At 38.6% G+C, this 24,164-nt stretch overlaps 2 protein-coding genes across 8 annotated transcripts in view; one reads left to right on the plus strand and one right to left on the minus strand.

Moving 5' to 3' along the window:
* The window catches only part of SMN2 (survival of motor neuron 2, centromeric), a 41,994-nt gene extending 25,886 nt beyond the window's left edge, over positions 1–16,108 (plus strand). The window contains exons 8-10 of one of the 2 annotated variants that reach the window (XM_078449188.2): positions 7,826–7,876; positions 11,943–11,968; positions 15,758–16,108. In XM_078449188.2, coding sequence (XP_078305314.1) covers positions 7,826–7,873 — 48 coding nt within the window. In that variant the 3' untranslated portion in view covers positions 7,874–7,876; positions 11,943–11,968; positions 15,758–16,108. The remainder of the gene's footprint in view (positions 1–7,825; positions 7,877–11,942; positions 11,969–15,757) is intronic. The other variant, XM_078449189.2, reaches the window with a different exon arrangement.
* NAIP (NLR family apoptosis inhibitory protein) overlaps positions 1–24,164 on the minus strand; it is an 87,945-nt gene that overhangs the window by 34,022 nt on the left and 29,759 nt on the right. For 3 of the 6 annotated variants that reach the window (XM_078449157.2, XM_060635600.3, XM_078449164.2), the window contains one exon: positions 20,421–21,082. The exons of 1 other annotated variant lie outside the window; for it this stretch is intronic. In XM_078449157.2, the coding sequence (XP_078305283.2) occupies positions 20,718–21,082 (365 nt within the window). In that variant the 3' untranslated portion in view covers positions 20,421–20,717. 2 more of the 6 variants (XM_078449162.2, XM_078449163.2) reach the window with 2 other exon arrangements.

A 24,164-nucleotide genomic window follows, 5' to 3' on the forward strand; every position in this document is an offset into this window, starting at 1 on the left:
GCATATATTAGAAGTGAACAGCTTGATTTTAAAAAAACATAATTTACTGCCTCCTTATGTCTTCTAATCACTCACTACTAATCCCTTTGCCAAGGGTGACCATTTTCCTAACGTCTAGTGTCATAGAGTACTTTTGTCCTTTTTTGAACTTCTATGGTTTGGAATTATACATACACTCCTTAGTGGCTGGCATATTTTGTTCAGCAGTTTGTGAGAGTAATAAACATTGTTGTGTATAGTCGTAGCTCTGTTGTGTTCTTCTGCATGAATATACCATAATCTGTTTATTTCTTTTAACCATTGATGGATATGTAGCTTGTTTCCAGTTTGGAAAACAGCATTGCCTGTGACTTGTTTTTTTTTTTTTTTTTTTTAACTAATTAAGTTTTATTGAGATATAGTTTACATGGCATTCAGTTCACCTTCTAAAGTATACAACTCACTGATTTGGGTTTTTAGTATATTCACAATTACACAGCCATAACTACAGTCATTTATGGAATATCTTCATTATCTACCCTCCTTCCGTAAGAAAACAAACATGTACCCCATTTTCCTCAAAATTTCCAGGCCTAGGTAATGACTAACTTACTCTGTGGATTTGCCTTTTCTGGACACTTCTAATAAATAGACTTATACTAAATGTCATCCTTTGTGTCTTTCTTTCTTCACTTAGCATAATCTCTCTCGCGCTCTCTCCTCTCTCTCTCTCCTCTCTCTCTCTCCTCTCTCTCTCTCCTCTCTCTCTCTCCTCTCTCTCTCTCCTCTCTCTCTCTCCTCTCTCTCTCTCCTCTCTCTCTCTCCTCTCTCTCTCTCCTCTCTCTCTCTCCTCTCTCTCTCTCCTCTCTCTCTCTCCTCTCTCTCTCTCCTCTCTCTCTCTTCTCTCTCTCTCCTCTCTCTCTCTCTCCTCTCTCTCTCTCCCTCTCTCCCTTCATTTTTTATTGCTGAATAATAATCCATTGAGTGTACCTCATTTTTTCCATTTGGGTTATTTCTCCTTTGGGGCTTTAACGAATAATGCTGCGATGAACATGCGTATACAAGTTTCTGTGTCAATGTACATTTTCATTTCTTTTGGGTATACACTTAGAAGTGGAATTGCTAGGTCATGTAGTGTGTGAAAGTTTACCTTTGGCAGATAACCAAACCAAAATACAAGTGCTTTTTGTTGTTGTTTGTTTGTAACTTAAAAAAAAAAAAATCTCTTTCAGACTTAAAGTTGCGAAAATAGTACAAGAATTTCTATGTATCCTTCACCCAATTGTCCCCAAGTGTCACCTTTGTACCACTTTAAGTTTCTTTTATTTTTTAATTTTTTTTATGTTTATTTATTTTTTGAAGGGGAAAGAGAGCATAAACTGGGGAGGGGCTGAGGGAGAGGGAGACACAGAATCTGAAACAGGTTCCAGGCTCTGAGCTATCAGCTCGGTCCAGGGGCTCAAATCCACGGACCATGAGATCATGACCTGAGCTGAAGTCGGACTCTCAACCGACTGAGTCACCCAGGTGCCCCTGTACCACTTTAGGTTTATTATTCTCATTTATTTCATACTTGTTTGTCTTTTTTTTTCTTTGTTTATGTGTATATGTATTTTTCCCTGAAATAATTGATAATCAGTTGCAAACATTATACCCCTTTACATTTAAATGCAGTATGTTTTCTAAATTAAGAATGTTATACAACTGTAGTATAGTAATCAAATCAGGAATTAAAATTTATATAATTCTGTGATCTCATCTTTTGGCCTTATTTGAATCTTGCCTGTTGTCTCACCAGTGTCCCTTACAAGAGAATTAAAAGTAGCTTTCTTTAAAATTAAAATTTGCTTTTAATTTTTTTAATGTTTATTTATTTTTGAGAGACAGAGAGACAGAGTGTGAGCAGGAAAGGGCCAGGGAGAGAGGGAGACACAGAATCCGAAGCAGGCTCCAGGCTCTGAGCTGTCAGCACAGAGCCCAACGTGGGGCTCGAACTCACAAACTGCGAGGCCTGAGCTGAAGTCGAACACTCAATCCACTGAGCCATCCAGGTGCCCCTATTAAAAAAATTTTTTTTACTGTTTATTTTTGAAGGAGAGAGAGACAGAGCTTGAGCAGGGAAGGGGCATTGAGTGAGGCAGACACAGAATCTGAAGCAGGTTCCAAGCTCTGCTCTGTCAACACAGAGCCCAGTGCTGGGGCTTGAACTCAAGAGCCATGAGATCCTGACATGAACCTAAGTCGGCCGCTTAACTGACTGAGCCACCCAGGTGCCCCCAAGATTGCTTTCTTTGATCCAGGATTAAATCCAGAGCCATCTGTTGCATTTTATTGTCCTGTGTCTGGAGTTTTACATGGTTTGTTTTTTATATTGTTCTCATCATGCCATTTACATTGTTTTATATCCTTTAAGAATATATGCATTTCTTGATTACAGATGATACATGAATACATTACATTTTAAAAATTGAGCAAATTAAAGATAAGACAAAAATCCCTTTGATGACCTAAGCCACGCCTATTTCTTACCCTTTTCCGTAAGTCACCACTGACAGTAGTCTATTATATAGACAGTAGTCTATCATATCTGTTTGTCTGCCTTCCAGTATGTGTGAGTGCTGCTAAGAAATGTATTATTTTTATGTTCATCTTTCTTCATCTACAGACATATTCTAAGAATTTAGCCAGCAGTTTGCTTGTCTTACTCATCAGTCTACGTTGGTGACCGTTTTAGTTCTGTTTAGCTAAACTTAGTGACCATTTACTTCAACTACGTTCTCTAGAACTTGTCTATCACATCATTTTTCACCTTGCCTTCACAGCCAGACTTATTTTTTTAATAATGTATTTATTTTTTAATTTACATCTGAATTATTTAAGAGTCTCTTATGTTTTGTCCCCCTCCCTGTTTTTAAATTGTTTTTGCTTCCCTTCCCTTGTGTCCATCTGTTGTGTCTCTTAAAGTTCTCATATGAGTGAACTCACATGATATTTGTCTTTCTCTGACTAATTTCACTTAGCATAACACCCTCTAGTTCCATCCACATAGTTGCAAAGTGCAGCCAGACTTCTTCAGAGTTATCTCTAGTTCTCTCCCTTACCTCACCGCACCTCTTCGGTCCTATCAGGTGTGCTTCTGTCTTCCCCACTCTGCTGAGATTTTACTGAAGATGGCTACATCAGTGGTCTTTTCTCTGCTTTGACCTTAGTTCTCCGCAACATTTTTATATATTTGTGTACATTTTACACATTTGTATATAAATTGTGTTCCAAAGTGTAACTTTGAAAACATTTTTTCTCTTGCCTTCAGTGACACCATATCATCTACTAGTTTTGAGCCTTTCTCCTTGGCTGTCCCTTCTATACTCCTTTAACAACTTTTCCTCCTCTTCTGAATATCCAAGTTGAATCCTTATGCATGGTCCACAGTCCCTGTTTCATTCATTCATTCATTCATTCATTTATTTATTTTTGAGACAGAGAGAGACAGAGCATGAACAGGGAGGGGCAGAGAGAGAGGGAGACACAGAATCAGAAGCAGGCTCCAGGCTCTGAGCCATCAGCCCAGAGCCCAACACGGGGCTCGAACTCACGGACCGCGAGATCGTGACCTGAGCCGAAGTCGGACGCCCAACCGACTGAGCCACCCAGGCACCCCCACAGTCCCTGTTTCTTAATTATAAATGTTCACTAGGTGACCTCGCCTCTACTCCTTGACTTAAAATGGTATGTTTGTGGTGGTGCTTCTCAGGTATAAGCTCTGACTTTCAGACTTACTTATGCAGCTGCCTCTTTCCCTCACCACGTGGATGTCCGTTAGGTACATCTCAAACTAACTGCAGCCGAAACAGAACTTCACATGTCATTTCTTACACCTCTGTTCCCACAGCCTTTTATGTTTCTCAGTAAGCAATGACATTGGTGCACCAGCACCAATTTCTCAAGCCACAGGCCTGGCATTAGCCATATTTTCTCACTCTGTTTCACGTTTCCACATCCAATTTGTAGGAAAGTATTGTTGCCTCTTTCCCAACAGATCCTGAATCATTGCGCTTTGCTTTTTTTCTCCACTGCTACTACATCTTTCAAGATATTATCATCTTTTTAATTGAGATATAATTTATCGTTTAAAAGTATACATTTCAGTGGTTTTTAAATTATATTCACAAAGTTCTACAACCACCATCACTATTTAATTCCAGAACATTTTTATCACTCATTAAGAAAACCTGTACCCGTTAGCAATCACTCTCCAGTACCAACCTGGTAGTATACCCACCCAGCCCTGGGCAAGCACTAATCTACTTTTCATTAGTACAGATTTGCCTATTCTGAACTTTTCATATAAGTGGAATTGTTAAATACGTGGCTGTTTGTGCCTGATTTATTTCATTTACCCTCAGTTTTTCAAGGTTTCTCCAGGCTATAGTATGTGTGAGTACATTTCTTTTTACCGCTCAATAATAATTCTGTTGTAAGGACAGTACCATATTTTGTTTATCCATCAGTGGATGGACACTGAGTTGTTTCCTCTTTTTGACTACAATGAGTAATTCCGTTTTCTTCCTTTTTTTTTTATAGTGAGTAGTTCTTTTGCAGACATTTGTGTGTAAAATTTTGTATGGACATAAGTTTCAGTTTTCTTCGATATATATCTAGGAGTAGAATTGCTGGCTGAGAAGTTTGGAGGAAGTGCTGAACTTTTTTCTAAGATGACTGTACCTATTTACCTTTTACCAGCAATGTGTGAGCGTCCCTTTTTCTCTACATTCTTGTCAACACTATTATCTCCCTGAGTGTGAAGTGATACCTTATTGTGGGTTGTTGTTGTTTTTAGTTAACATACAGTGCAGTATTGGTTTCGGGAATGGGCTTATTGTGGTTTTGATTTGCATTTCCCTAATGTCTAAATGATGTTGAGCATCTTTTCATATGTTTGCTGGCCATTTGTTTTATCTTCTTTGGAGAAATAACCACATTTTTTCCTGTTTTGGTTTTTAGTCGGGCTGTTTATCTCTTTGTTGATGGGTTGTAATAGCTCTTCATGTAATAGCTATTTATTTAATGTCTGAATAATATGGCATTATTTATCTCTTCTCTTTCTTTCTGCAGCAGATCCCAACTATTATTTTGCTTTTAGAATCTTGCATCCCCCGCCTGCCCACCAAATCCGTTCTCCATATAGCAGCTAGAAGTGATACTTTAAAATGTAACATAGATCAGATCTACCCCTCAAGACCCTTTGATACCTTCCAGTTGCACTTATGTTAAAATCAAAACTTTATCCTGGTTTGCAGAATATTACATGATGTGTATATTGCCGACTTCTGTATGTACATTTTATTCTATGCGTGTCCATTCTTACAAAGCTGGCCTCTCTTCAAATGTATACCAGGTTATACCTTCTTCAGGGCCTTTGTACTCCCTGCTCTTTAGGCTGGAAACTCATAACCCAGATTTCACTTGTCTAGCTTCTTGTGTTTCAGAACTCACCTGAAATTTCACCCAGTTTAATCCAGAACTGATAGGCCCATATGCTCTATCATATCACCCCACTTAGATTCTCTGTGTGGCATTTATGAAACCTGATTTTCCTTACCTGTTTGTTTCTCCAGTAGAACGTAAGCTCCATAAGAGCAAGGACCTTGTCTATCTTGGTAACTCTTGGCATTCTAGCATCTGGGATAGTGCCTAGTTCCTGTTCAGTGTGGTTCAGAATAAGTTCATAGTTTCCTGAATGTTGAACATTAACACGTTTTTCCTCTGATTCGTAGATAACCATTTTTTAGATATAAAGCTTCTTGTAGATTATTTCCTTTTGATATTTGGAAGTACTGTTACTGAGTCAAAAAGTGTAAACATTTTAATAGCTTTTGATACTGCTGACTGGCTTTCCACAATTTTTATTTCCATGTGTATTGCCTCTTGAAAACATCTATTTTGGGGATACCTGAGTGGCTTAGTCGGTTAAGCATCTGATTTCGGCTCAGGTCATGATCTCACGGTTTGTGAATTTGAGCCCCATGTTGGGCTCTGTGCTGACAGCTCAGAGCCTGGAGCCTCTTCGGATTCTGTGTCGCCTCCTCTCTCCACCCCTCCCCCGCTCATACTCTGTCTCTCAAAAATAAATAAACATTACAAAAAAAAAAAAAAGAAAACATCTATTTTACCACAGCCTTAAGTAGATATGGACCTGATTTTCTATTTTGATAGTTCTAGCAACCATTAAAGAATAGGAACATACTGACATTTTAAATATATTTAATTTGAAGGATGACATGGACGAAAGTTAGACTTGGTTCATTTGTATTTATAAGCACTACTATTACATGTACCTGATTATACTGTGTTACTAAAACCTAGCAGATTTGCACTGGACTTTTAACTATGGTCCTGACCATTAAGTTGCAGATGTTTCTGTTTCTTTTATGAGTTCAAGTCGCAGTTTTGGGGAAAGCAGTCTTGTCCCCAGAATTATGTGCCTCAAATTCAGGGCCAACTATGACTGACTTGTTTCTGAGAAAGGATCTTAACTTTACAGAGTATTATTTCTATATCTGTATACAATACAATGTAAACATACATTTACATTCGAAAATGCAAAGAAATTGTAGTTTCCTGGATCTTGCATTTTTTGTCTCTTTGAAATTGTTACCATTAAAAAGAAGCCACTACTCATTGTCAGATTTTCTAACCGCTTAAGTATGTTTGAGCCACCATTAGCTTCAGCTAGTGTTTCTTAAGCATTGCTTCACAGAAACACGAGCTGGACAGCTTTTCTGTTGGCAACTCTTTCCCATAAGAGCAGCTAGATAGAATTTGGGTCCAGCTCTTAACCTCTAGAAATCCAAGCAAATGCAAATGACGTAAAAGTAGTGTTCTTGGAATAACATAAAATAGGCTATAACTTTGGTCCTTCTTAAGAACAAATCACTTTTAATACATCTTATGGCCTGTAGATGTAGATAAACAATGAAGTAGAAAGTATATATAAAAGGGAAGATAGAAGATGTGGAAGCCAGAAGAAATGAATAGGACATTTGGGTTAGGTCTGACCAGGAAAAACAATAAATATTTGAGTATTGATCTTGTTTTGTTTGTTTTTTTTAACTTCTAAAATGTTCTTTAGTATGTAGTGGTCCTTAATGGTTTTATTTTAATAAATGAGTGTGACACAGTGTTTATTTTACTTGAAAGAATTAAGGTGTAAGTTAGCTCAGGAACATCACTGGGCATAGTGAGAGAAGAAAATTTTATTTCTTTTTTATATTTTAATTTTTTTAATTCATTTTTGAAAGACAGAGAGACCATGAGTGGGGGAGGGGCAGAGAGAGGGGGAGACACAGAATCTGAAGCAGGCTCCAGGCTTCAAGCTGTCAACACAGAGCCCGATGTGGGGCTCGAACTCATGGACCGTGAGCTTGTGACTTGAGCTGAAGTCGGACTCCTAACCAACTGAGCCACCCCGGCACCCCCAAAGAAGAAAATTTCTTAACTACAGCCTAATAATTGTTTACTTTAGGAACACTTAAAGATTTTATTTATTTTTGAGAGCACAAACGGAGGGTAGGCAAAGAGAGAACATGACAGAGGATCTCAAGTGGGCTCTATGCTGACAGCAGTGAGCCAGATGTGGGGCTCGAACCCAAGTTGGACACTCAACCTACTGAGCCACTCAGGTGCTCTTCTTTAGGATTACTTTTAAAGCACATTTGAAGGCCATAAACTTATTTTCTGATATTTTGTTAAATAGAATTAGTAAAACATCTTGTGTGAAACAAAGTGTTTATTCATATCTGTATAAAATGTGTATGCTATTCTTTAAAATTCTTTTGCTTTCGTACAGGGTTTCAAACAAAACCAAAAAGAAGGAAGGTGCTCACATTTCAATTAAGAAGTAAGTCTACTGTCATTATAAAACTGAATCTTTTATATGAATTTCAGTTTGGGGAAAACATATCTTTAAAAATCAAATGTTAAAAAAACAAAAGCTAATGTAAAGCTATTAAATATGTTTTTAATTATTTTTAATTCAAGTACAGTTAACATTGTTATTTTACTTTCAGGTGTACAACACAATGATTCAGCAGTTATATGCACTACTCAGTGCTTACTACAACTGCACTCCTAATCCCTTTCCCCATTTCACCTATCCCCCCACCTACCTCCCCTCTGTCAACCACAAGTTTGCTCTGTATATTTAAGAGTCTGTTTTTTGTTTCTTTTTTTAATTTGATCCTTTGTTTTGTTTCTTAAATTGTACATATGAGTGAAATCATATGGTATTTGTCTTTCTCTGACTAGTTTAGTTACCTTCGTTATACCATCTAGATGCATCCATGTTGTCTCAAATGGCAAAGTTTTGTTCCTTATGGCTGAGTAATATTCCAGTGTGTGTGCGTGTGTGTGTGTGTGTGTGTGTGTGTGTGTGTGTACACATCACATCTTTATCCGTTCATCTGTCGATGGACACTTGGGTTGTTTCTATATCCTGACTTTTGTAAATAATGCTGCAGTAAGTACAGGGATGCATATATCTTTTTAAATCGGTGTTTTCATTTTCTTTGGGTAAACATCTAGTAGTGGAATTACTGGATCATATGGTAATTCCATTGTGAATTTTCTGAGTAATGTTCATACTGTTGTCCACAGTGGCTGCACAGTTTGCATTACCATCTATAGTGCTTGAGGGTTCCTCTTTCTCCATATCCTCACTAATAGTTACGATTTCTTGTGTTTTTGATTTTAGCCATTCTGACTGGTGTGAGGGTTATCTCATTCTGGTTTAGAGATGCATTTACCTGATGATGAGTGATGTTAAGCGTGTTTTCATGTGTCTGTTGACTATCTGTATGTCTTCTTTGGAAAAATATCTATTCATGTCTTTTCATTTTTCAGCTGGATTATTTAATTTTTTGGTGTTGAGTTGTACACATTCTTTATGTATTTTGGATATTAAGCCCTTATCAGATACATCATTTGCAAATATCTTCTTCCATTTGATAGGTTGCATTTTTGCTGGTTTCTTTCACTGTGCAGAACCTTTTTATTTTGGTGTAATCCCAATAGTTTATTTTTGTTTTTATTTCCTTTATCAGAGGCTGCATATCTGGAAAAACGTTTCTAAGGCTAATGTCAAAATGATCACTGCCTATGTTTTCTTCTAGGAATTTTATGGTTGCAGGTCTGACATTTAGGTGTTTAATCGATTTTAAGTTTATTTTTGTTTATAGTGTAGGAAAGTGGTCCAGTTTCATTCGTAGCTGTCCCGTCTTCCCAGCCCCGTTTGTTGAAGACATTGGATTTTCCCCATTGTATACTCTTGCCTCCTTTGTTGAAGATTAATTACCATATAAGCATGACTTTATTTCTGAGCTGTCAGTTCTGTTCCACTTATTTATGGGTCTCATTTCGTGCTAGTTGCATACTGTTTGGATCAGTACAGCTTTGTCGTATATCTTGAAATCTGAGATGGTGATACCTCCAGTTTGATTCATCTTTTTCAAGATTGTTTTGACTTCTTTGTCTTCTGTGGTTCTATCCAAATTTTAGGATTATTTACTGTGGAAAATGTTGTGTATTTTTATAGGGATTGTATTAAATTTGTAGATTACTTTGTGTAGTATGGACATTTTAATTATATTAACTCTTCCATTCCATGAGCATGGAATATCTTTCTATTTGTGTTATCTTCCATTTTTTTTTTTATTAGTGTCTTACAGTTTTCAGGTGCACAGGTCTTTAAACTCCTTAGCTAATTTTATTCCTAGATATTTTATTGGTTTCGGTGCAGTTGTAAACAGGATTATTTTCTTAATTTCTCTCTCTACTAGCTCATTATTAGTGTATAGAAATGTAACAGATTTTGTATCCTGTGACTTTACTGAATTCATTTATCAGTTCTAGTCGTTTTTTAGTGCAGTCTTTAGGGTTTTCTACATATAGTAATATTAAATGCATTTGATGTCAAAACAATTTGATAAAAGATTGAGCTACGTGCTCTCTAGAATTGTCATGATGTCAAAGTATCATCTCAGCAAATACTTGGTTAGTGGTGTGGAAAGAAAATCATCCAGTAAAGAGATTCTTAGAATCACTGGTGATACTGCACTACTGTGATGGGACAGTCAGACTTGATTTTGATATGATGCAGTGTGAAATACACAAAATAGCCTGTGAAGTGTTTCAGTGAAAAGAGTGTAACTGGAATTTAATCAAGCCTATAAGATCTGCTTCCCATTTACTGGAAATAGTGGGCTAGAGCAGCAAGTTAAATGACCTCACAAAAGAAGTGATCAGATAGATCCAGAATGGGAAATGCTGTAGTAGATAACTGGCCTCCTTTCTTCAAAAAGTCAGTAAAAAAAGGGTGCCTGGGTGGCTCAGTCAGTAAAGTGTCCAGCTTCAGCTCAGGTCATGATTTTACAGCTCACAAGTTCAAGTTCCTGCAACAGGCTCTATGCTGACAGCTCAGAGCCTGGAGCCTGCTTTGGATTCTGTGTCTCCCTCTCTGCCCCTCTCCCTCCCTCCCTCTCTCTCTCTCTCTCTCTCTCTCTCTCTCTCTCTCTCACTCTCTCACTCTCTCTCACACACACACACACACACACACTCTCTCTCTCTCTCTCTCTCTCTCTCTCTTTTTCTCTCTCAAAAGATAAACATTAAAAAAATTTTTTTTAGTGAAAAAAAAGGCATGGAGTAACTGCTCTAGATTAAAAGTGACTTGGAAGACAACAGCCAAATGCAATGTGGTATCCCTGGTTGGAATCTGGTTGAAAGAGCCATCTATAAAAGTCTTGGGAGTAGGGTTAGGGGTTCTGGGTGGTTCTGTTGGTTGAACATCCAACTCTTAATTCCAGCTCAGGTCATGATCCCAGGGGTGTGGCTTGAGCAAATCAGGTTCTGTGCTGACAGTGCCAAGAGCCTGCTTGGGATTCTCGTTCTCTCCCTCTCTCTCTGCCCCTCCCCCCCCCCCAAATAAATAAACTTAAAAAACATGATTTAGCAAAATGTGTGTGTGCACGCATTTATGGCTGTTGAGTGTACATGGTGTGCATATTGATGTTTATTGTACTCCTTTTTCTATTTATGTTTGAAAAGTATGTAAGAAAAATGTTCACTATTTTTAAATTAATTAAGCTGTGTGTCTATCACAGTATTCTTTTTTCATGTATTATTTTACACTTTTCCATATTCATCTATATTTGATACGGATACCATCATAGCATTTTGTGCACAATACGTGTTTCCTCCCTTGACGTCACTTTTTTCTTTTTTTTTTTTTAATGTGTATTTATTTTTGATAGAGTGAGAGCAGGGGGAGGTGCAGAGAGAAAGGGAGACACAGAATCCGAAGCAGGCTCCGGCCTACTCAGGGCTCAAATCCACAAAACCATGAGATCATGTGAGATCATGACCTGAGCCAAAGTCGGACGCTCAACTGACTGAGCCACTCAGGCACCCCTTTGCCTTTTTCATAACAGGGTGAATCCCCTTCAGACTTTTTCGTTTAGTGAAAACAGTTGTTGCTAGTGTAAGTCTTTGGTAAACAGCAGTGGCCTAAAACTCTGGAGAAGCATGGGGATCCTTGTATTCTATCATTCTTTTAATTTTATTTTAAAAAGCTACATTGTTGCTTGTTATATAGAGCAATCTGATAGGAAAATATTTTTAAATGAAGAAAGTTAGAGGCAGAAATGTGTTACGCTACCTGCCATTTATGTAAACGCATTTACATACATGTCTCTGTGAATTGATGGGTCGCCTTAGGGCTGTACTCAAGTAATCTCTGAAGAGGGACTAGAATGTGAGGGAGACTTCACAGAACAAAACCCTTCGTTTTTATTTGGTTGTGTTGTGCTGTGTACATTTATTGGCAGTAAAATTAATATGTAGTTGAAATAGATCTGATAAGATGTCTCATGATTACTCCTTCCAACTCTTTAAATTTTTCATTTTTATAGGTGATTCATACAGTGTTCTTTATTAGGTAAGTGCTTTTTCTTCAGAATTTTTTTGGAGAATCCTCAATGCCAGGATATAAAAATGTTCTGTTTTTTGGGGCGCTTGGGTGGCTCAGTCGGTTAAGCATCCGACTTTGGCTCAGGTCATGATCTCACAGTTTGTGAGTTCGAGCCCCGCGTCGGGCTCTGTGCTGGCAGCTCCTAGCCTGGAGCCTGCTTCGGATTCTGTCTGTCTCTCTCTCTCTCTCTCTCTCTCTCTCTCTCTCTCTCTCTGCCCCTCCCCCACTTGTGCTCTGTCTCTCTCCATCTATCAAATATAAACGTATAAAAAATTTTTTTTAATGTTTTTTTAAAATTGCATGATATTTTTGTATACAGAATTGTACTAATTTAATTGAGCTCTTGGATGGAAGAGCTCAATTGGATGGAATTTTAGGTTGTTCCCAATTGTTTGCTATTTAATGCTATAGTTATATTCTTTTACATAATTCTTTCTGTAGCTGTATGAACACATCTTTAGAATTCTCTAAATAGAATCTATAATTCTAATCTGGATTTAGATTCTAGAATTAGAACTGCTAGATTGAAGAGAACCTCCATCTATAATTTTAATAGATTTTTTTCCATGTTGCTTCTCAGTAGAGACTGTATTTATATTCTCACCAACATTGTTTGAGAGCTCCTGTTTCCCACATTCTTATTCAGTAATCTGTGAAACCTTTGGATCATTCATGGTCAAATAGTTAGAAATAGTCCTCTAATTGTATTTATAATTTTTTTATTGATTTTATTATTGTAAAATTCATCTTTTTGTGTGTTTAAGAGCTCTGTCTTATGTTTACTGGAAACTATGAGTATCACCTTGCCCACTTTTTAACTGGGATCTATGTTTTTCCTTTTTGTTTTGCAAGAATTCTTTGTGATAGGATTTGCAAATACTTGCTTTCTAGTTTATCATTTATTTGACCTTGCTTTTTGGTGGTAGTGGTTCTTGTCATTTGGACAGAAATGTTTGCTCTCCTATATCTGTGTGATTATTTTCCCTTTATCGTTTTAGATATTTGTGTTTACTTTAAATTGTTTTTCATAGTTTATCTACAGTCAGTTCTCATTCACAGACTATGTGTTTGCAAATTTGCCAGCTTGCCAAAATTTATCTATCATACCCAAGTCAAGAATTACAGTGCTTTCGCCGTCATTCATGGACAAGTGCAGAGTGGCAAAAAATTTGAATCCTCTGACACAGATAACTTTCAGCTGAGGTTGAACAGTGCTCTGTCTTCATGTGTCATCTCCTGCTCTAAACAAGCATCCTTTGCGCAGTCTTTTTAGTGCCACGTTATTCATGTTTCTGCGCCTTTTGATTTCACTCTTTAAAGTGGACACCAAACATTGTGCTTTGTGTTCCCAAGTGCAAGAAGGCTGTGTTGTGCCTTACAGGGAAAATATATGTGTTAGGTAAGCCCCATTCAGGCAAAGTCAGGTAGTGCCATTGACTGTAATTTCAGTGTTAATGAATCATCAGTATGTTAGGAGAGCCTGGCTAGCTCAGTCAGTAGAGCATGCAACTCTTGATCTACTGGTCGTGAGTCTGAGCCCCACGTTGAGCGTGGAGATTACTTAAAAAAAAAAAAAAAAAAGTCACCTGTAACATCAATATATATTAAGTAACGTGTCTTTCATCAGAAAGACACATTTTAAAAGATTAGGAATTGGTCAGTTGATAAGAATGTGACCAGAGGCTTGCCTGAACCTAGCCTTGTATTTCTTCTAGGAGCATTGACTTAGTACTCACGAATTTATTGTTTTTAGTGACTTTATTTTATTTTACTTTAAACAACAGTGTTAATTTTATTATTTATTTATTTTTGAGAGAGAGAGAGAGAGAGAGAGAGAGATAGGCACAGAGGAAAAGGGAGAGAGGGAGAATCCCAAGCAGATTCCACACTGTCAGCTCAGAGCCTGACATAGGGCTTTAATTCACCAACCCTGAGATCAGGACCTGAGCCAAGAACAAGAGCCAGCCACTTAACTGACTGAGCCCCCCAGGCACCCCCTGTTGTGACTTTTTAGAACAGAACTACCATGAATGAGAATTGAACGCATTTCTTTTCAAGTCATTTTACAAGCAGTCTACATAGAACAAAGAGATAGTGAAAATAACTTTGTTAGCAATTTGATTGAGAATTTACATACAGCAAACCCAAGTTTTTACTCCATCTTTTCCCAATATTTCATTCATGTGCATGTATGTCTGTGTGTATCTAAAGTGGATAACGTTTTATTTATTGTTTTATTTATTTATCTATCAACCAATCAATGAGAGGGAGAGAGAGAATCCCAAGTAGACTCCACATTGTCTGTGCAGAGCCCAGTGTGGGGCTCCATTTTCCCAAACCATGAGATCATAACCTGAGCCAAGACCAAGAGTTGGATGCCCAACTGACTGAGGCACCCAGACACCCTAAAGCAGATAACATTCTTTTTTCTTTTTTTAAACTTTTTTTTTTTTTTTTTAATGTGTATTTATCTTTGATAGAGACTGAGCTCTAGTGGTGCAGGGGCAGAGAGAGACACACACACAGAATTTAAAGCAGGATACAGGCTCTGAGCTGTCATCACAGAGCCCAATGTGGGGCTCGAACCCACAAACCATGAGACCATGATCTGAGCTGAAGTTGGACACTTAACCAACTGAGCCACCCAGGTGCCCAAGTAGATAACATTTTTTATATGCAGCTAACTGTTCATTAGTATGCATGAACCTGAATATGTTTATCTTATAAATACTCATTCTAGATTTCAGATACATTTTTACTACGTTCTAGTTTATCATTTCTTTGATTCTCGTGGATTCCATAAAAGCACAGTACTTTTGGGGCTCTGAATGGATCAGTCATTTGAGCGTCCTACTCTTGATCTCGGCTTAGGACATGATCTCATGTTTCGTGAGATCAAGCCCCATGTGAGGCTCTGCACTGACAGTGTGGAGCCTGCTTGGGATTCTCTTTCCCCCTTCTCTCTCTGCCCCTACCCCACTTGCACATGAGCTCACTCACTCTCTCAAAAAATTTTTTTTTTATTTTTTTAAGGTTATTTATTATTGAGAGAGAGAGACAGAATATGGGCATGGGAGGGGCAGAGAGAGGGGGAGACACAGAATCGGAAGCAGGCTCCAGGCTCTGTGCACATAGCCTGATGCGGGGCTTGAATTCACAGACCACGAGATCATGACCTGAGCTGAAGTCAGATGTTTAAATGACTGAGCCACCCAGGTGCCCCTCTCTCTCAATAAACTTTAAAAAAGAAATTGTTAGGACCGGGGCGCCTGGGTGGGTCAGTTGCTTAGGCTACTGACTTTGGCTCAGGTCATGATCTCACAGTTTGTTCGAGCCCCATGTTGGGCTCTGTGCTGACAGCTCAGAGCCTGGAGCCTGCTTCAGATTCTGTGTCTCTCCTCTCTCTACCCCTCCCCCTGCCCACCCTGTGTGTCTCTGTCTGTCTCTCAATAAGAAATAAACGTTTAAAAAATTAAAAAAAAAAAAAAAAAAGCTGTTAGGACAGATGAAATACCAGTGCTCCTTAAATTTTTTTTTAATCTTTCACATTTACTCTTCCAAATGAATATCACAATTAGTCTAATTATTTATCCCATAAAGATTGAATTTAGTATTGCATAAAGTCTATATTAGCATACTTTTGTTCTAGTTTTATTTACCATGGTGAGTGTATTGCTTTCCTTTTTTTTTTATTTTATAAGAAAATAAGTTTTTAAATTGCATAATTATATCTGGACTTTTTCCCTCCAAATTCAGGTGCAGCTCTCTCCCAAGGAGAATGGTATTTTGATGCGCCATGGTTGATGTGAATAAAATTTCATGCTTTTCTTCATGAACAGTTGGTTGGGTGGCATAGCCATCTGCATTGCCCTATGTTGCATGTGACTCATGCTTCGATAACCAGCCATGTGTTTCAAGGGAATAATCAGTTTGAATAACTCAACAGTGGAAATGTGAGTAACTAAAAGAAACTCAAAGTCACACATAGTGCAGAAAAGTCAATCTGTGAAAATATCGACTGAACATATTTGTATATTGTAACTTTCTTAGTAAGTATGTTAAGCTTTTTATTAATGCCTTTAAAAATAAATGACAAATTTTTTTTAAGCTTGACTGTATGAGTATTTTTTTTTTAGAATATATATGGTGAGGGAAATCTAATAACGGATAAAGAGAACTAGTCAGACTTATTTGGAGAAAAGGTAGTATTATAAAGACACAACCAGTTGTAAAACAGTGTTGCTGATAATCCAGGCTTAAGAAACACACAGGAGTAGACCTCGCCAGTCAGGAACCACGGCTCTGTTCCGTTGCTTGGAAGTCATATTGTCATTATCCTCTCCTCTTTCTCTTACCTATCTGCCTCTCTTTCATCCAGCTTCCTTCACATTTTCATCATGCCCATTGCCTAACATGGTTGTCCAAGCTATTCTGCCCTCATCACTACCTTGTGGTTCCGTCTACCATCCATTTGACTATGTGTGTGTCACTTCAAATTCTCAGGAGAGGGAGAAAATCCTATTGTTTCAGTTGAGTGTAAGCATTGGTATCCATGCACCAGGGATTCTTCCTAGTCCTTTTAGCTGTGGGAGCAGAGGTTAATATAAAAAGTTCTATTTCTTTCAGAGATTTTGCCTGGAAACACTAAATATGCCTAACCTGTTTGTTGCTGCCCAGTACATATTTGTTGAATAAAATGAACATTCAATTCCTGGTAAGTAAGCTTCACAGAATGGGATATTCAGTGGCTTAAGCTTTCTGGTACCGGTGAGTAGATTTTTATTTCTCATGACAGTCAGCCAGTATTTTATACATTCTGCATATTTTCATTGCCTAAGTAGGTGTGGCAGGTTAAATTCAGTTATGAAGGCAGCTTATTTGCTTCAGAGACATTTTTGCATCTTACGTCTTTTGATACCTAATGCCGTTGGAAAGTGGTTGCAGGTTCTGGCAAATCATTCATTTCAGGAATTATTTCTTCAGATTTGTTTATGTGCTAGGTACTCTTCTACGTGCTTGGAGACCACAGTAAGCCAAACAGACGAAAGTTCCTGCTTACATTGGTGGGGAACACTAGTAAACAAGATGTATAAGGTGGCAATAGTAATACATGCCATAGACAGAAATGAAGCAGGAAGGGGGTTAGGCAGAACGCAGTTGGAATGTGAATGCTTTGTTTTGTTTATTGTTTTTATTTTCAGAGAGAGAGCGAGCACGCGGGAACAGGTAAGAGGGAGAAAAAGAATCCCAAGCAGGCTCCACGCTGAAAGGTCAGGTCTTGATTCCATGAACCGTGAGATCATGACCTGAGCCAAAATCAAGAGCCAGACACTTAACCTGCTGAGCCACCCAGGGGCCCCTGTGGATGCTTTTTTAAAAAGAATGGTTAAGGGGGCACCTGGCTGGTGCAGTCAGTAGAGCATGCGACTCTTGATCTCGGGGTTGTTAGTTCACCCCATTTGGGTGTAGAGATTAAAAATAAAATTTTAAAAAAAGTTAAAAAAAAAAAAAAGAATGGTTTGGGATGAGCACTGGGTGTTGTATGGAAATCAATTTGACAATAAATTTCGTATATTAAAAAAAAAAAAAAAAAAAGGTGAGGGAAATTGAGCTGACATTGGAGCAGAGATGTGAAGAAAATGAGAGCCATTCACATAAATAGAAAGAGAACCTCCCAGGCAAAGGAAATGACAAGCACAAAGGCCCTAAGAATAAGTTTGGCCTGTTCAGGGAATGGCAAAAGAAACCAGTATGGCTGGAATGGAAGTGAGCAAGGGGGAGAGATTAAAAAGAGGTAAGAGAGGTAGTCAGGGGTCAGGTCACACATAGACCACTGTATTTACTTTGATCTGGGATCCATTGGAAGGTGTTGAACCAAAGGCATAGTGTGATCTAATGTATTGAAGAGTCTTATGACTGCAATTTTTGTGTTGAAAATAGACCTCACAGGCAACCTGGGTGGCTCAGTCTGGTTAAGCGTCGGGCTCTTGGTTTCAGCTCAGGTCGTGATCTCATGGTTTCGTGAGTTCCAGCCCCACATCAGCCTCTGTACTGGCTGTGCTTAGCCTGCTTAGGATTCTCTCTGTCCCTCTCTATCTGCCCCTACACCACTCATGCTACCTCTGCCTCTCTGAAAAATAAGCTTAAAAAAATTTTTTTTAATAGAAAATAGGCCATAAGTTTCAAGGGAAGAAGCAGGCTGACTAGGACCAGTGGTCAGTAGTGATGGGATCTATTGACAAATGCTAAGTAAAGCTCAGCATTTGCCAGTAGATTACATGTAGAGTATGAAAGAGAGAGATCAAGGATGACCCCCCAAGATTTTGGGCCTAAGCAAGTGGAAGAACAAAGCTAGAATTAAAGACATGGAGAAGTCAGCATAAAGAGTGCTTGTGGGAGGGTTGCCAGGGTGGCTCAATCAGCTCAGTGTCCCAGCTCTTGACCTCTGCTCTAGTCGTTAGCCCAGGGTCATGGGTTGAGCCCTGTGTCGGACTCTGAGGTGAGCATGGCACCTGCTTAGGATTCACTCTCTCTCCCTTTGCCCCCTCCCCTGCTTGCATGCACTCTAAAAAAATTAAGTAACCATGAATACTTGTGGGAAAGGAAAGACAGGAATTGGGTTAAGACAGGTCAAATCTGAGATGCCCATTAACAGGAGTCAGATAGGAGTCAAGAGTTCAGAGGAGAGATCTGGGATAGAGCTGAAAATAGGTAAGTTAGCATAGACTTGGAATTTAAAACCATGCAACAGGACCAGATCACGAAGCAAATGCATTTGCATAGAGCTATCAGTGTTTAGAGGTCAGATATGAGAAAAAGCAGTAAAGGAGGCTGAGAGAATTCTAGGTTGGTTAGGAAATCCAGAAGGAATGCCCTGGAAGCCAAATGAAACTTGAGAGGAGGGAGTGACCAGCGGCATCACATACAGCTTTTAGAGTTTTTTGTGAATCTTGGTTCATTTGTGTACATGTTTATAAATGTGTTGATTGTTGATAGGAAATTTCTTACTGTGAGTCATGGTAAAAATTCGAGAAAGGGGAAGTTAGAACAAGAAGATATTGTTTGGATAAGAAGTTGAGAATGGTAGAGGAGGTTTCTCATGTGGGTAGGGTACAGTGGAAGGATTTAGAGAGTGGTAGAGTGTTGGAACATGTGATCAGAAAGGGAGAAGTTTAGAAACATGAGGGTGACAGGGCAATGAGGGATGGCCTGGGCATCATGTGGAGACTAACATACAGGAATAAAAGGGCATGGGAATCTTACAATCTAAAAACAGTCTATCATGGAAGTATTCCATTCGTTGTAAAGGGCCAGAATTATTTTAGCCTTGCAGGCCACTGATCATGGTCTCTGTCACATGTATGTTATTTTTTTATTGGAAAAATGTAAAAACTAGTCTTCGCCCAGAGGCTCTACAGACTCAGGCCATACTTGGAGCCCCCTGCTTTAAACTAGAAGCCCTTATCAGAAGGTTTGGAGAGATATTTGCATGGAGTTCTCTTAGTTTTTAAAATACCATTTTTAATAGTACACACACATGGTACAGAATTCAAATAGTACAAAAGATCTGCAAAGAAAAAAGAAACAGACCTTCCTGCTATTCCCTTGCTATCCTGGCCCCCCTCCCTGAAGTCAATCACTAGCCGGTTCCCTGTGTCTTCTAGATCATGTAAGAGGTTTTCTATAAATATTTATGTGCATCCTATCAATCTTAAATCTAACAAGGTTCTTTTTAGTTTAGGTCTAAGCTATTTAATAAGTAATAGTTTTATCAGTTATCAAGTTGTTGCTTCTCGTGTCCAAATCCAGCCTTTATTGCCCTTCTCTGCAGTAATAGATCTTCACTCTGTAACGACCTGTCCCCGCAGCAGGCACAGTATAAAGCTTTGTCAGTAGAGAGTAGTGGTAAGACACTGTAGGAGCAAGAGACTTCTTTCCCTGCTTCCAGTGTGTTCTTCTAGCAGATCCATGCGACGCGTGGTTTTTCTAGCGCAGTACCCCCACATGAATGGCTTCCTCTAATACCTCTAAGGCACTTTGTCAGCCAGATGCCCAAAGCTCAAACCTTCTTGGGCTGCATTTCAACAAACCTGATGTGGAGGGCTGCGCCCTCTCCATTTTAGTTTGAATCTTAGAAGTGCTATTTTGTACTTCATGCTGATACAGTAAGTGTTGAATCAAAAGCCTCTGTAGTAGGAGCTTTTTCCCTTAAATCTTACTTCTACCTTGTATGGGCCTCTTATACCAAAATTAATATACCCAACAAATCTTAGAAGTATTAAGGCGTATCTCTTGGCCCACAAAAGATTAAACTGGACTGGTGGTAAAGTCTTGTTTCATTTATGTAGAAAATGGATTCAGTCTTGAAATTCACATTATATGTAACTTGAATACTTCTTAAAGCCATCTTTAAGATCTGTGTACCTCACTCCATTCCCATAACTCTTTTTATCCTCCTTACCACAGTCTGAAAACCGGCTGCTGATCCTCGATTGTGGAGGGTTAGGTGTATAAACTTGATTGAAGAACTGATCTCTATTTAGTTGGAGAGAATCATTCAGGGACTGCAAAGGTTCTGGTAGTGGTTTTGGGGTTTTCTTTAACATGCCTTACTGTAAATATCCTTTTGTGTGCAAGACTTAATAAAATGTTTTTGGAGAGGGAAGTTTTTAGGATTGTTGACACAAATTTGTAATTCAGTTTTTAGGTACATCTTCTATTCCTGAACGATTGGAGAGAATGGCAGTACCCATTTCCAGTGAATAAATAAGCGTTTAGATTGAGGATGTCTTTCCTTCATGGCAGTAAGCAGTTTGATGTCTTCTGTATCCAGGAGCCAACTTAACATGTTAAGTCTGATGAGGCTTGGCAGTCGTGACATGCACTGACTCAAAGACTTGACTGTTGTGGCCTGAGCTTTGATGCATTCAGTAAAATGCCTAGAAATAGTCAACTCTTTCAAGTGTGGCATGTTGTCCAGTGCTTGAAAGAAATTTCTGTATCCTTCCTCTGTAATCTTGTGATTGACTGAAAGATTTAGGTCCTCAAGTTTCTGGAAACCTCCATCGATTGCTACCTTGGCTATAAAAGCAAAGTGTTGGTGAAAAATAGAATCATAAGGACTTTCATTTCAGTAAGAGGGGGAGACACAGAATCCGAAGCAGGCTCCAGGCTGAGCTGTCAGCACAGAGCCTGACATGAGGCTCGAACTCACAAACTGTGAGATCATGACCTGAGCCAGTCAGATGCTTAACTAAGCCACCCAGGCGCCCCGAGACTCACCCTTTCTAACACATCCTGTGAAGCTTTCTCCAGTCTGGCTTTTACATTCCTCTCCAGTCTATTCTCACAACAAATTCCTGCCTATCTTTAAATATGCCTGGTTCTCCTTAATCCATGCAAATGATTACCTCTATTTGAAATGCTCTCTCAATCTCTCCCCTCCCAAATGTGTCTGGGCCATTCTGTCTTCAGTTCTCTATAGAACTCTTTTTCCTGATCCTATGACCCCAAATTAGGTTGAGTTCTGCTATCAGAAGGAGAGTAAAGAAAATGACAAAGAATTGGGAAGCAGCTATGTGCGTGTTGGCCAAAAACTTCTCCAAACTGGCTAAAGACACCAAGCCACAGCTTCAAGGTCTATAAACCCCAAGCAGAATAAATACAAAGAAATCCACACCTAAGCACAACATAGTACAACTACCATTGTAGGGTATTGTGTTGTCATTGCTCAAGCAGACTGTCTCCAAAGGTTAGGGTTTCAACACATGGATCGTTGAGGGACACAATTCAGTTCATAGCAAATGACAAAATGTAAAGCAAAGAAAATCTTAAAAGCCACTAAAGCAGGGCCAGATAAACCTTACATTCAAATACAAAAAAAGACTGCCTGCTGAGCAAAAGAAATGATGGGAGCTAGAAATGTGAAAGAAAATGAGCACCAAAATCAAATTCCATACTCTCTGAAACAAATGTCAAAAACGAAGGCAAAATGGGGGGGGGGTGGGAGGGGGATGCCTGAGTGGCTCCATAGGTTGAGCAGCCGACTTTGGCTCAGGTCCTGATCTCATGGTTTGTGAATTTGAACCCCACATCAGGCTCTCTGCTGTCAGTACAGAGCCCACTTCAGATCCTCTGTCTCCCACATTAAAAAAATTAAGAAAAATAACCTAATTATAGATTTTTACAAGAGACACACCTTAAATATAAGGACATGAAAATATTAAAAGGAAGGGAAAAGCCAAGATGCAAATACCAAAAGCATACCGGAGCAACTGTATTAATGTATGATGAAATGACTGATAATAAGGCAAGAAGTTTTACTAGAAATAAAGAGGGTTGATCTGCCAGGAATATTTAACAATTCTAAATCTCTATGTAGCTAGATTTAAATCCTAAATATGTATGGACCTATATATTTTAAATATATAGAGTAAAAACAGAACTAAAGGGAAAAGAAGAAGATTAATTGGGGTGATTTTAACACCCCTGTCCTAGTTAGAACAAGCAAATAAAAATCCATAAAAATATCAAACATTTGAACAATAATTTCAACTTTTTTTTTTTTAAGTAGGCTCCATGCCCAGTGTGAGCATACGTGAACTCATGACCCTAAGATCAAGAGTCACATACTCTTCCCACTGAGCCAGCCAGGCATCCCTCAACATTTCATTTGAACTGCAGAAAACTTTTTCTTTATTTTTTTTTTGTTTTTTTTTTTTGTTTATTTTTGAGACAGAGACAGAGCATGAACGGGGGAGGGGCAGACAGAGAGGGAGACACAGAATCGGAAGCAGGCTCCAGGCTCTGAGCCATCAGCCCAGAGCCTGACACGGGGCTCGAACTCATGGTCTGTGAGATCATGACCTGAGCTAAAGTCGGACGCTTAACCGACCGAGCCACCCAGGCGCCCCAGAAAACTTTTTTTTTCAAGTGAAATGGAGCATTTACTAAAATTGACCATTTTAGTGTGATTTTATGTTATGTTGACCCATAATACAAGTCTCAACAAATTTCAAAATTAAAATCATATAATGTATATTCTTTCTTAACAGTGAAGTTAAGCAGTACCTTTCTAAATACCTGGTGTGGCCAAAAAATAAATAATAACAAAATATTTTGAACTAAGTAAGACTGAAAATATGACATGTAAAATTTGTGAGATGGAGCTAAAGCCAAAAGCACTGAAATTATCCCATCTCAAGACGTTAGGACAAAACCTTCTATCTGTAGAAGATAATAGAGGTAAGAAAAGAAATGAAAGCAATAAATTGGTAAACCAATCAGCTTAAAAAAAAAAAAAGAAAGAGAGAGAATGCATGAATAGACACTTGCCCAAAGAAGACATCCAGATGGCTAACCGACACGTGAAAAGATGCTCAACATCACTCATCATCAGGGAAATCCAAGTCAAAACCACAATGAGATACCACCTCACACCTGTCAGAATGGCTAACATGAACAACTCAGGCAACAACAGATGTTGGCGAGGACACAGAGAAAGAGGATCTCTTTTGCATTCCTGGTGGGAATGCAAGCTGGTGCAGCCACTCTGGAACATAGTATGGAGGTTCCTCAAAAAACCAAAAATGGAACTACCCTACGACCCAGCAGTTCCACTACTAGATATTTACCTAAGGGATACAGGTATGCTGTTCCTCTCCCTCTCTGCCCCTGCCCTGTTCTTCATCTCTCTCTCTCTAAAAAAAAGGCAAAAAAACCTAAGTTGCTGAAATTTACCCATCATAAAACATAAAAATATACCAATAGAAAAAAATCCACAATGAGATACTACTACAGATCCATCAGAATGGCTGAAGTTCAGAGATCTGACAGTACAAGTACAGGCCAGAATGTGACACAACCGCTGGTAGGAATGTAAATTGGTACAACTGTGGAAAATTGAATCTGTCTATACCATGTGACACATATTCCACCCCTAACATACTTCCATACATACATCAAAGGTCATGCATAATAATGTTCATAGCATTATTCACACTAGTCAAATACTGAGAATAACTCAAATACCCAGTTGAATGGGTAAGTTGAGGTATATATAGTCATACAGTAGAATAATATATGGCAATGAAAATCCGTGAACGCTAGCCTCATGTAACAATATGCAATAAATATAAAGGTGAGCCAAAAAAGGTAAAGTACA

This window comes from Panthera onca, chromosome A1, assembly GCF_046562875.1.
Source record: "Panthera onca isolate mPanOnc1 chromosome A1, mPanOnc1 haplotype 2, whole genome shotgun sequence".
In the NCBI taxonomy this organism is placed as follows: domain Eukaryota; kingdom Metazoa; phylum Chordata; class Mammalia; order Carnivora; family Felidae; genus Panthera; species Panthera onca.